The sequence below is a fragment of the Centruroides sculpturatus genome, unplaced genomic scaffold (genome assembly GCF_000671375.1).
Source record: "Centruroides sculpturatus isolate CEXI.00-Female unplaced genomic scaffold, Cexi_2.0 scaffold113, whole genome shotgun sequence".
Lineage (NCBI taxonomy): Eukaryota > Metazoa > Arthropoda > Arachnida > Scorpiones > Buthidae > Centruroides > Centruroides sculpturatus.
The window spans coordinates 1,072,675-1,085,203 of record NW_019385770.1 but is presented as its reverse complement, the minus strand read 5'-3'; the positions used below and the strand labels follow the sequence as shown (position 1 = coordinate 1,085,203).

The following is a 12,529-nucleotide window of genomic DNA, read 5'->3' as shown; positions in this document are numbered from 1 at the left end:
AATGTGATGTCAATGGAAGAGAGAAAGGAGGGCAAGTGGTAATTTGGATAATTGGACATTTGGCTAATAAGTGTTCAGATGATCAAAGTTCTATTGTATTTAAAGGACTAGAAGCATTAATTAATCATTAGTTTTCATTTCTCTATGCTAAGAATTGCTAAGAATTCTTTGAAAAAAACACAAAAAGTTAACAAATGTATTTAATTTAATTGCTATAAAAATCAATAAGCATCAAGCATTTGTATATTCAAGACAAAATAAAAAGTAATAGTTTCTTTATAAATCAATAAATTTATTACATTTTCAAAAAGTGAATATTTGTGTAAAAAAATTAATCTGTTCAATATTATACATGTAAATTCAGAATTAAACTATGGTTTATTCCATATTCATAATTATAAATATTGTATTGAAAAATTTCTTCTGTGATTTACTCAGTTCAAGGATACTGCATCAAATTCAAGTACTAACTATTTATAAAACAGTAATATAACAATATTATAAAAATCTTTTTAAAAGTCAAGAAGACTTGGATCATCCCAAGTTTGTTGTTGCTGCTGTTGCTGCTGTTGTTGCTGCTGAGATGCTTGTTGTTGTTGACTAACTGGTGCTGATAAGGCTATTTGAGAAACATTTGACTGCAGCTGGGAACGAATATTTGGTTGCATTAAAAGCTGTTGTTGCTGCTGTTGTTGTCGCATTTGTTGCATTTGCTGTAATAAAAGTTAAATGTTAGTATTTGCTATTATATAAAATAATTTAAGCAATATAACTTACATGTTGTAATAAATGCCTTAGCTGTGGATTAGCATTACTTTGTGAGACTGATTGTTGCTGAGACAATTGTTGTAATCTCTGCTGCTGCTGCTGCTGTTGTTGTTGCAGTTGATGAAGTTGCTGAAGAAAAAATCGTTTAATGAATACATATTTTACTGTATAAGATAAATTCACAATATATCTCAGCTTATTTTGACCTAACATTGGTTAATTTAGTTATTTTCTTAAATAATAATTAAAAGATCAGCAGTTAATCATTAATGCACAACTGATAATCTGAGAGTAGAAGTGAGGCATGGTCAAACTATTTTGCAAGTTTTTTTGTCAAATTCTGATTACAAACACTAAACATAGGCAAATTCCTTTACACATATTTATACTTATATTCACAACCTACCCAAAAATAATATAAAATTGGAGAAATAACAGTAATATTAAAAATTAATATCTATAAATTTTTCAAAAAAATTACATGCTCAAATATTTTTATTGGTTTCAGGTAAAAAAATTACGCCTCATCCTGCTGAAGTAAAATTTATAAAAATTTGGAAATCTTGCATTTATTTAATTGTGTTTTTAATTGCAAACATAAATGTGAATAAAATTAATGTATATAAAACAGTGTCAAGAAATGCTGTTCTGCAGTATGTTCTTCAAACAAATATTGAATAATTAAATTGCCTAAATTACAAAAATGCTAACCTGATTCTCACAAATATATAACATACTTGTGCCTGCCAATCTACAATTTATGTACAGTTTTTGCCCACAAATCAATAAGTTTTGGCACCACTGCCTTAGAACATGATTTGTTTTTCCTTAAATTCTGCTGTCAACTGACAAGCAATTATTTTGTTGTGACATTGTCACAATGTCAGGCTGCAATTTTTAATCATATTTTTAATTTATTTAATTTAAAATATATATTCTCAACCTTCAAATTAGCAGTGTCTTGCCCCCATACATCATAGTTTTCCTTTAGCAATCAAGTCATGCCAGTTATCTAACTCCTTTCAGGGAAAAATTTTTGAATTGAAATAACATGACTTCCAGTTTGCATAGGAAGTTCATATATAGTTAATCAGGTTTATAGTTAATATAGTTTTTCATATCTGGTCTCATCTTTCATGTATCTAACTCCAATTTTGAGATTAATTAATTAAGGAAAGACAGATAGATGGACAACAGTGGGAATTTACTGGTCTACAATGTGCTTCGAAATTGCAGCCCAATAATGAACACCTTCACTGGATGCTCCTTCCATCATAAGAAATTTTATTGATTCTTTATTCTCGTTGTAAAATAATGCCTGAGACCAAGCATTTATTGCAATTACTGCAGATGGGATTGATTTTCTAGCAAGACAATATATGTCCCACACAGTGCAGCAGATGGGTTGGAAAGTATTGCAGCACTCTCCATACAGTCCAGAATAGACACAAATTTTCATTTGTTTTTAACTGTAAAAGTTAGTGATAAGCTAGAAGTTCACCAATAATGAGTAGATGCAAAGAAATATTATTCATCTCCAATATGATACCTCCAAATATTTCTACATCATAAACTTGAAAGTTAATAGAACAATGGAATAAGTATCTGTACAGATTGACTATATGGAGATGTAATCAATATCAGTAAAGTGGAAAACAACATTGAAAATAAAAAAAATTCTAGAATTAATTGGGAATTCCTTGCACACATTAATGTTTATATTATTTTTTTCCTGCATTTAACTAGTTATAAATATTTAAATATTTTAAAATCAATAAAATTTTAATCAAAATTTAAATGCAATAAAATATTTGTTTTTGATTACAAACATACGACTTTTTTGCCTTTATAACAAATGTTATGCCAAAATCAAAAATAATAAAAATCATTAATAATTAATAAATGACTTGAAAAAATAGTAAAATTTAATAATCAATATATATTATAAAGGAAAGTGTACAATGTGCGTGCCGCTAAAACTCAAAAACGAGTCCCAGTATGATCAAGGGAGTTATATGGTGTGGTAGCCCTCTATCCCCCATCCATGAAGAAGGTTCCNAAAAGTCAGTTTACCGTTTTAGAACTTAAATTACTGTCTTATTCGGATACTTGGATGATTAATCGACCGCTTTGATAGAGGATTTATCCTAAAGGGCGGTCCAAAAGTTGGTTAACTTTCATAGAGCTTGGTGGTGTCCGTTGTTGGAATTTGATTGATTTCTTTATCTGAATCGAGGAGTCTGATAGTTAATCTTTCGCTTTGATGTAGGATTTTATTTATATAAAGGGTGGACCAAAATTCGGTTGACTGCTGCTGCAAAGAGTGAGAGTTGCTGCATCATTCGAATTCATAAATAGTTAATCGTATTTTTTTTTCTTTTTTTTTTTTACATTTTTGTCGCGTATTCATCAAATTTCGTATAAGAAAAACACATGCGAATATGAATCGTAAACCCATTTTACGACTCATATTCGCAAGTGTGCTTGGAACTTAAATAAAACAAAACAAGTGTTAACTAACTTTTGAACCACCCTCTTACTCTATATGAAAATATAGAGTAGCTAAAAAGTCAGTTAACATATTATATAGTAATACATAATACTTCAATTGTGTATTTATATTAAAGTATATGTAAACAAAAGAAAATTATGTAAATAATATAAATAAAACTGTAACAATACTTTCGTATTTAATCTAACGTTTTCTATTGTCGTTTTCTATTATTAAATTTGAAATTTAATATTTTTATATGAGACTGTATATATATATATATATATTTTTGCAATTTCACGCAGATTTTTATATAAAAATAAAATAAACATATAGTAAAATTATATCAAATAATAAAGAATAATAATCATTTAACATTCAGGATGTATATTTGCTTCACCTTCTTCTTCTTTTATTTATTTACTTACTCAATACGCTGTATTTATGTATGTGTATTTAAACACGTAACGCATTGTGAATATAACATTTCCTAGTTAATAAAATAGGGAAAAAACCTTACAGAAATTTACGAAGACAACTTTTCCCTATCCCCCTGACTGTCAGGTGTTGTATTTTGGCTACCTTCCAGTTACTTAGTTTATATTTAGTTACTAGCAAGGAGCCGAAAACACACTTAAACAAAGTTCAGAAAAAAAGTAATAATAATAAAATAAATAAATATTTTAATGTAATAATTAGTTAGAATGGGTAGATAAATAAATAAATAAATAAATAAAAGACGTATCGTCAAGGAAAACCGACTTCCTCCCAGTAAAAACGGAAGTCGTGTGTGTACATCTTCCGGTTCCTTCCCCGTATACATCCCCCCTACAAGCGGGCCTTGATGACAGAAAAAGCACGTGATCGTTTCTTAAAATAGAATACATGTTTATTATGTGCCATTAATAAAATTTATGCATTCGTATATATATATATATATATAATAATATAAAGCTGGTATATTGTATATAATAAAATGAAACACGAGTTTTGTATGTCAACAATTTTATTTTATATTTTTTCAACTACGTCTACATTAAATTCTCAGGTAATTGTATATTAATTGCCTGTCGTCGTAACAAAGTAAATCGACTGGTTTTATTGGTGTGTTGTTACTGTTGTTGTTGTTGTGTGTATAGTAACAGGAGAATAATATAAATAAATAATATAAAGTATTTAGTGGTTAACCTAATTTTTATTTTATTTTATTATTTTTTTAGGTTAAGTATTGTTAGGGAGAGGGTGGAAAATTGTTTTGGCACACTACAGTTGGAATGTTTTGTATACTTTTAAGTTATAATGCTTCTATGCAATTGCATCGTTTCATGCATCAGTTTTGTATAAAGATTTGCATTTTTTTTTTGCAATATATGTTAAGAAAAAATAGTTATTTTGGCATTTTTTTAGTGTATTTTATTTAATTAAAGCATTATGCAACTTTAAACAGCTTTATATGCATCTATATTAAGCAATTTATACTGCTTTCTGGAAGAGTTTGGCATAAAAACTTATGTTATATAATTTTTTTAATTTATGAATTTAATGAGGAATAGACTAACACAGCTATAATATACGTCACAATTAAATTTTCATACTTTATTAGGTCTTGCAGTTGTCTGGTTTCGCTTCTGTTGCAGCAATTAATTCCTGTTTGATGTGATCTGTTTTACTTTAATATATTTAGAATTAATCATCCTTTTTTTTTAAATAAATTAATTTAATTTCAAATATTTAAATATTTTTAAATTGCAATTAAATTTAATTGTAATTAACTAAATGAAATTTGTGCGTGATTTACTATTTTTACGGTCAAACCTCTGAACAACGGCCACTGACGGGAACATAAAATTGACCGTTGTTTAGAGGTTATTTTGTATTGATTTCAAAATGACCCTCAAAAAGGCCGTTGTTTAGAGGTTATTTTGTATTTGTTTTAAAAAGAAACGTTATGAAAAACATGGCTGCTATATAGAGGTTTATTTCGTATTCTTTTCAAAAAGAATTCCCTCAAAAAGGCCGTTATTTAGAGGTTATTTTGTATTTGTTTTAAAAAGAAACGTTATGAAAAACATGGCTGCTATACAGAGGTTTATTTCGTATTCTTTTCAAAAAGAAGTCCCTCAAAAAGGCCGTTGTTTAGAGGTTATTTTGTATTCGTTTCAAAAAGAAACGTCCTTGAAAAACATGGTTGCTATATAGAGGTGTCCGTTCTTGAGAGGTGGCCGCTGTTGGTGGTTCGACAGCATTATCGAATTGCTAAACAAAAAAATAAAATTAAAAATTCACACCAAATTATCAATTGAAAAAAAACTCATTCTATTAATTCAAAATAATCTAAAAAATGTTCGTAATCTTCGATTAACATATCTTTTATTATTACTATTATTTTTGGAACAGACTTTAAACATTTTATATATATTATTTTTAATATTTACTGAAGAGAGTCCAAAGTATAGCCCATCCCCAGATTTTAATCTATAGGAGTTTCTTATCTGTTTATAACTAAGAAACATATTACAGAAGTACTAAGCCTAGGAGGATCCATTTTGTAAAATTTAAACAAAACAAAATAAAATTTTCTAATTAAATCTGTGGTAAATTAAGTTNGTAGTAATGTACAGTACAATACAAACTAAACAGCAGAGCCTTAGTAGTAATGCAAACTAAACAGCAGAGCCTTAGTAGTAATGCAAACTAAACAGCAGAGCCTTAGTAGTAATGCAAACTAAACAGCAGAGCCTTAGTAACAATGCAAATATATATAATGGTGCTAATTTTATATATATTTTTTGGATAAGGTGCAGAAATTTCAAGGAAATGCAAAGTTTTATGTCAATCATCAAGCTCAGGAACGAGTGTACCAAGATTTATTATTACAGATGCGGGAATTTTGTACTTAAATTGATGTATTTAATATAAATAAAGCATGATTTATTTATTTTAAATAAATTAATGCAAAAATATATGTTATACGAACGTTAAATTTCATAATTTGCGCATTCTTAGATTCACTTGGAAACAGTTTCTACCGATTTAACATAATTAACTTTGAATTAATTAACATTAAACCGATTAATTACTTATTAAAGTTTACAATTTTAATTTAATTTTTTTTTTTTTTTGGTCTGCTTTCTGCGAAAAGTACAATGACAAAGAAACGTGCCTCGATCTTCATTTATAGCGTGGTGCCATCTGTTGATGGATAATAATTTTTTTTTTAAATTAAAATATAAAAATACAATATTATAATTATTTACAACTTTTATAAATAAAAATTACATTTATATAAAAAAATATATTTTTTAAATACAATAAATTAAATTTATTTTTATATTTCTTATCAGACGATTTGCATCACGAGTCACGAGAGTAAATTATATTATATTGCTTTTTATTGGATAATAAAAACAGCATTTTTTTTAAAAAAAATTTATAGGCATATAATTAATACCATATATTAAATTATTAAATTTATAAATTATAAATTTTATATGGTCGGTACAATTTTTAATACAGTAGAATCTTACTTTCCATCCTCCATCTTGATTGCTTTGAATTTCAGTTTACATTCTCCAATTGCATTACTTGAATTTAAAAATTACACTTTAATGTCAAATTATCAATATAAAGGTCAAAAAATAGATTTTCTTCGAGATAATTCTATAATAATATAATTTTTTTTTTATCAGCCATTTCCATTGAAAATGGTCATTGCTCTCTTGAAGACAGGTCCTTGAAAGATGGAATTGCCAACATAATGATAATCTCTCGCCTATTCTACTGATAATACGGGATTTAATTCTTAGAATTGTACTTGTTTCTTCAATAAGAGGCCAGAGATTTTCTTAAAATAGCCATTAATTTACTTAATTTCACACGAATCAATCCACAAATATCCATCATCGTATACCACCATGATGGATATTTTTTTTTCCTCTTCGTAATTTAGTGATTGCTTACTAAGATTTATGAGGGTAAGAAAAAAATAAATAAATAAACATTTAACTAGATATAATTCTTTATTTAATAAAAAAGTCAATAAGAAAGTTGTGTTACTTAGTTATAAAACGGGTAAGGCGATCTGAAGAATCGAAATCTAAAAATTGACAGATAACTCAATCAAAGTATAACTGTTACAATCCCCTATTAGAGTGGAAAATAAGGAACTTTATTATTCCTCCGACCCACCACTGAGTAATTTTTTTTTGACAGATATAATCCAGAGACGAAAGAAAATATTTCAGTCTTGTAAGGGAGACGGGACTTAATATTTATTTACTTTTTCCACCGCCGAGGAATAAACTAACAAGTAGATTTTATACAAGTCTCACAATGACACTCACTGTATTCTCCCTATGTTTAGCAATTAGAAGGTCTTATACCGTGTTCTAGTCTTGTAATATTATACCATCCTCGGTACTAAACAATGCAATTAAAGAATGCCGCGGATTGCTGAAATCCTTGCTTGATTTTTTTTACCCCCTTTAATTGCATCTCTCTTAATCGATCTTTTAACTTGTTAACTGAATTAAGCCGTGCCATTATTGTTCTTTTTTTTTTTAATTTAATATATTTTTATCTGTGATTTAAATATGTTACAAAGGTATAACAATGAGTAATGTATGTATAACTGTATTAGAGTGCATACAAGTAAATATATTTTTAAATATACAATAGTATAAATCTGTAGTGTCTGTAGTATTAATATAAATACAATATAATACACAGTTTTATTACATTTTCTATAGAGTAATATGCCAGATTTAGACTTATATACAACATATAAAAAAGCCCTTCTCCATCAATATAGGGAGGGAGCTTAGGCCTCATACTACAGATTTAGCTTAAGGACTTCGACTAAATCCTTACAGTACGAGGTTCTAAGCTGTTGCTTATGACAGATTTTGCTTAAAAAGTAAGCTTAATAATTACTAAAATAGTATGAATATAAAGCATACAAGTATAATATAAAAGGGCACAGATCTTCATAAATATATATTTATATATTGTAAATGTTAGGTTCAGGTTAAACCTCCCAGCAAATTTTCTCTAAAATGGAACAAAATGGCGAATTTTTGTATAAATTTAAATTCATAAAAAAAGAACCCTGGTGTAAAAAAATAAAACAGAACCGCATCGAAATTGATCAATTTTTCAAATTAAAGATTTACGCAAGTCGCCTTACTTATGTGCAATAAACCACATGTTGGAGTGTATATATAAATGTGTATATATATATTTAGGGTGTCAGATGGCAGAGGTATAGAATGGCACTCTTTGTAAGTAGTGTAATAGGGGAAAAAATTGGATCCGCTAGAGGGCGCTATCAGCGACTAATTATGCTTTCAGTTGCCTTCTTTCCTTCCTTTTTTTTCCTTTTTTTTTCCTCCTCCGTTTCTTCCGTCACAGCGGGGTGATGTGTTTTTTTTTCTTGTGTTGCTGTGTAATAGCACTTAAGGCCGGTGGCGGCGTTTACATCGATTCAGGTTGGATTACCGTATCCGGCGACGTTTAGCTTACAACACAAGACTTATAACCTGTCGAGTGGATCCTGTAGTTATTTTGGTAACACCCGGGCAAGGACGTGCGATTGCTCTTTATACAATTGACACTGACAGGATTGTTATATGAGCGTGACAATCGGCCTTTGGGAGAGGGCCGTCTCCCTTGAACACATGACGAGTGTTCGAGATCTTCAATTGGCATTGGAACAGAAGGAAAGAGAGGTGAGGCAGAAGGATCTGAGAATCGACAGTTTGGAAATGGAAATAAGAGCAAAGAATATGTTCATTAAACAACTGCAAGCTGAATTGGAAAAGTTTCGCATGGCGATGAAACCTTTGGCACACAGACTGGTGACGAAGGAGGTGCCATTCCCCGTTTCCGTCAATGGTGAATGGGATTATGTTAAAAATTCTGCACCTGAGTTCAGATCCAAAAGGCTAGCTATATCGGCCGAACCAACTGCCGAAAGATTACCTAGTGTCTGTTTAAATAAGATACCAAAGAGTGCTAAGTGAGTATTTACTTAATTGTAATTATCATTTGTAAAAGTTAATGATTCATTAAAGAGTTTTAAACTCGTCACAACTCTCTTAAACTTCACACGTTTATTACTGTCTTCTTTATTTTGTAATTGATTAAATTAACTGGGCAATAAAAGTTTTATTTGTTATTATTATTATTTTAATTTTTAAAATATAATGGCCGTTTTTAGCGATTAAAATCGAATTTTTTTTAAAATTATTATTATTATAAAATAATAAAACAATGCCAGGATATAACATAAATTTCTTAAACAATTTTCTTTGTTTGTAGATTTTAACAATGCTACAGTACATTAAAGTGTGCTGTTTGTATCTAATGGCAAATTATTCTATATTGCCATTATTATAGTAAAAAAAATAATAATATAAGAATCCTTCATAAACCCTTCTTCTATTCTTATAATATAAATTATACTTAAATTATATAATAAACCTTCAGTATTTAAGAACTGAATTCACTATACTGAGGGTTTACTGTACTGTATTTAGCATATAAATTTATAGAATTTATTGTTAGATTATATAAAAAGAAATTAACTTTTTCAAGTTATTTTTAGATATAATTTTATTATTAAATTCAATTTTTATTATAAAATATTATATTAAATTTTATTTTTCTCCTTCAATTGTTATATCAATTGGAGAATTAACTTTATTCATTGATAGTAGATTTGTCCTTGTAGATCCTATTCTGTTTCAATTTTATATTATTTTTCTATATAAATTTTTAATTATAATTACAGAAAAGTATTTTAATAAATGTTAAAGTTAATTTATAAACTAATTATTTTTGTATATAATTAAATGAACCATATTAAAGTTTAAGTGATGTATTATGCAAGATACAGTAGATTAGTGAATGATTTAGATTGGTTTGCTATATCGAGAGTCTTCTATAATGCTATTTTCAACAATAGGAATCCCTCTATATAACGCTACCACGCGTTAAATGGATGTTTAATTGTTACATTATAAAAGATACTGTGAATGATTTCGATTAATTCGCTATATCGAGAATCTTCTATTATTGTGTTTTTAACAATAGAAACCCTCTATATAACGCTGTATAGTTAATTAAAATAAAAAATTACATATGGCTCTTCTGAAAAAGTTATAAAATTTTCATCTAAACGTGTGATTATATTATTAATTTAAACACAGGTTAATAGAAGAGATAAATACTTAATATAGATTTTTAAATTGAGAAATATACATATATATATTTTTTTTTATATAAAGAATTTTTCTTACAAAATTTCGTATTGCAATTTTCTTTGGAAACGTCAACGATCCATTACGAAATTTGTATCTCGTACGTTGTTCAATAGGACAATTTTTAGCCTATTTAAAAATCCTGTGACGTCAATGGAGGTCTTATGTATTATTTTAATTAATTTTAATATTAATTAAATTATTTTTATAAACTTTTTTTATGCTTCTTCCACGCTGCTTTACCTTGATGAAGTTCATTCAACTTCTTTATTGTGAAACATCACTGATACTGAAATAAAACCCTTATACGTACTTATTGAATATTCTTTGTATTAATATTAATTATATTCAGAATATCAAAATTATTATTTTTACATCTTAATCTAAATTAGTAGAAGTTTAAATTATGCTGCTGCTTGATGAAAGGATTGGCTTTCATCAAGAAGCAAAAATATTAAAATCATGTCTGAAGATTTTAATGGTTTTGTTTTTAAAAAACAAACAATTAAATAAAACGTCAATTTAAATTATAATTAAGGCTTTATTTCAGTTTAAGTAACACAGTAAGAGACTTCAGTTATAGTTTGATTGATGAGAGTGATTCACATCTTTTGAACTTTTAAGTAATTACTTGTCATTTTAACAAGAAATTAAGTAAAGATCCTTTATATTTATTATAATGACACGACGATGTTTATGTAAAGAATACAAGGATTAAAAGATCTTTATCAGCGTAAATACAGTCGACCCCCCTATAACACTGTTGATTATTCCGTTTTATATGAATTCCATGTTGTACGAGTCACTTAGATTTTACAAATACGTGAGCCGTTCACAGCCCGGCATACGTATTTGTAAAATCTAAGTGACTCGTACAACATGGAATTCATATAAAACGGAATAATCAACAGTGTTATAGGGGGTCGACTGTAATGCGTACAAGCAATTCCAATCCAAGAAATGTAACGCCCAGACTATATGAGGCTACAAGAGATGCTGTAACCATTAAGGCTACGTGAGGCTACAAGAGATGCTGTAACCATTAAGACTACATGAGGCTATAAGAGATGCTGTAACCATTAAGGCTACATGAGGCTACAAGAGATGCTGTAACCATTAAGGCTACGTGAGGCTACAAGAGATGCTGTAACCATTAAGACTACATGAGGCTATAAGAGATGCTGTAACCATTAAGGCTACATGAGGCTACAAGAGATGCTGTAACCATTAAGGCTACGTGAGGCTACAAGAGATGCTGTAACCATTAAGACTACATGAGGCTATAAGAGATGCTGTAACCATTAAGGCTACATGAGGCTACAAGAGATGCTGTAACCATTAAGGCTACGTGAGGCTACAAGAGATGCTGTAACCATTAAGGCTATACGAGGCTTCAAGGAATGCTTGTAAACGTTATGAGGCAACAAATAAATGTTGAAGCAACACCAGGCTACAAGATATGTAATACCATTGAGGTTTTACGAGTTAAATTAAGATATATTAAATGTTAATAAAAATTTTCTTTAACTTAAACGCCATTTAGGCGAAAAATTTCCTTGTAAAAAAGCATAAGAAAGTGTTTTGTGTCCTAGAAGTACATATGTGTAGGCGTCGTGTCGCGATTCTAGACCACTTCAGGACGTCAAAAATGATATCAGTTTACTGCTGACCCTCTACTCCTTGATTTAAATTGCTGTACAAAGAGTGAAGTGCTTATCATTGATGCATAACTGCAATGGCGCCATTGCTTCTCTTTTTTCCTTCTTTCTCTCGCTTCTTTTACAGAACAACAGAGCAGATTCATTCAATAACAAAGGCTTGTTTGCAAACAATTCCCAATGATTACAGCTGTTCTTTGCAAGATTAATAACAAAAATAACATTAACAAATGGCCTTTTTTTTTTTTTTAAAAAAAATTTGTAAACTTATTTAACTTTTTTTTTACGTCGTAAAAGTGCGGAAAAAGTGTTTAATTAATTAATTAAAATTAAATCCACGCGCCAAATTANAA

At 28.7% G+C, this 12,529-nt stretch overlaps 2 protein-coding genes across 2 annotated transcripts; one reads left to right on the top strand and one right to left on the bottom strand.

Moving 5' to 3' along the window:
* Window positions 1–268: 268 nt before the first annotated feature.
* Window positions 269–1,183, bottom strand: LOC111641999 (ataxin-8-like). Its single transcript, XM_023388256.1, has 2 exons — window positions 778–1,183; window positions 269–713 (listed from the first exon to the last, which is right to left on the bottom strand). Exons 1-2 carry the CDS (start codon window positions 979–981, stop codon window positions 513–515), a joined length of 405 nt encoding a protein of 134 aa, XP_023244024.1. The 5' UTR covers window positions 982–1,183; the 3' UTR covers window positions 269–512.
* A 7,703-nt stretch (window positions 1,184–8,886) lies between these two features.
* Window positions 8,887–9,279, top strand: LOC111641991. Its single transcript, XM_023388251.1, has one exon. It carries the CDS (start codon window positions 8,887–8,889, stop codon window positions 9,277–9,279), a length of 393 nt encoding a protein of 130 aa, XP_023244019.1.
* The last annotated feature ends 3,250 nt before the right edge of the window (window positions 9,280–12,529 follow it).

Excerpts from the sequence above, each read along its gene's own strand:
- LOC111641999 (XM_023388256.1), bottom strand. The coding sequence starts at position 981 with ATGTTAGGTCAAAATAAGCTGAGATATATTGTGAATTTATCTTATACA. Across the intron at positions 714-777 it reads TAAGGCATTTATTACAACAT|CAAATGCAACAAATGCGACA; the intron begins GTAAGTTATATT and ends CTTTTATTACAG.
- LOC111641991 (XM_023388251.1), top strand. The coding sequence starts at position 8,887 with ATGAGCGTGACAATCGGCCTTTGGGAGAGGGCCGTCTCCCTTGAACAC.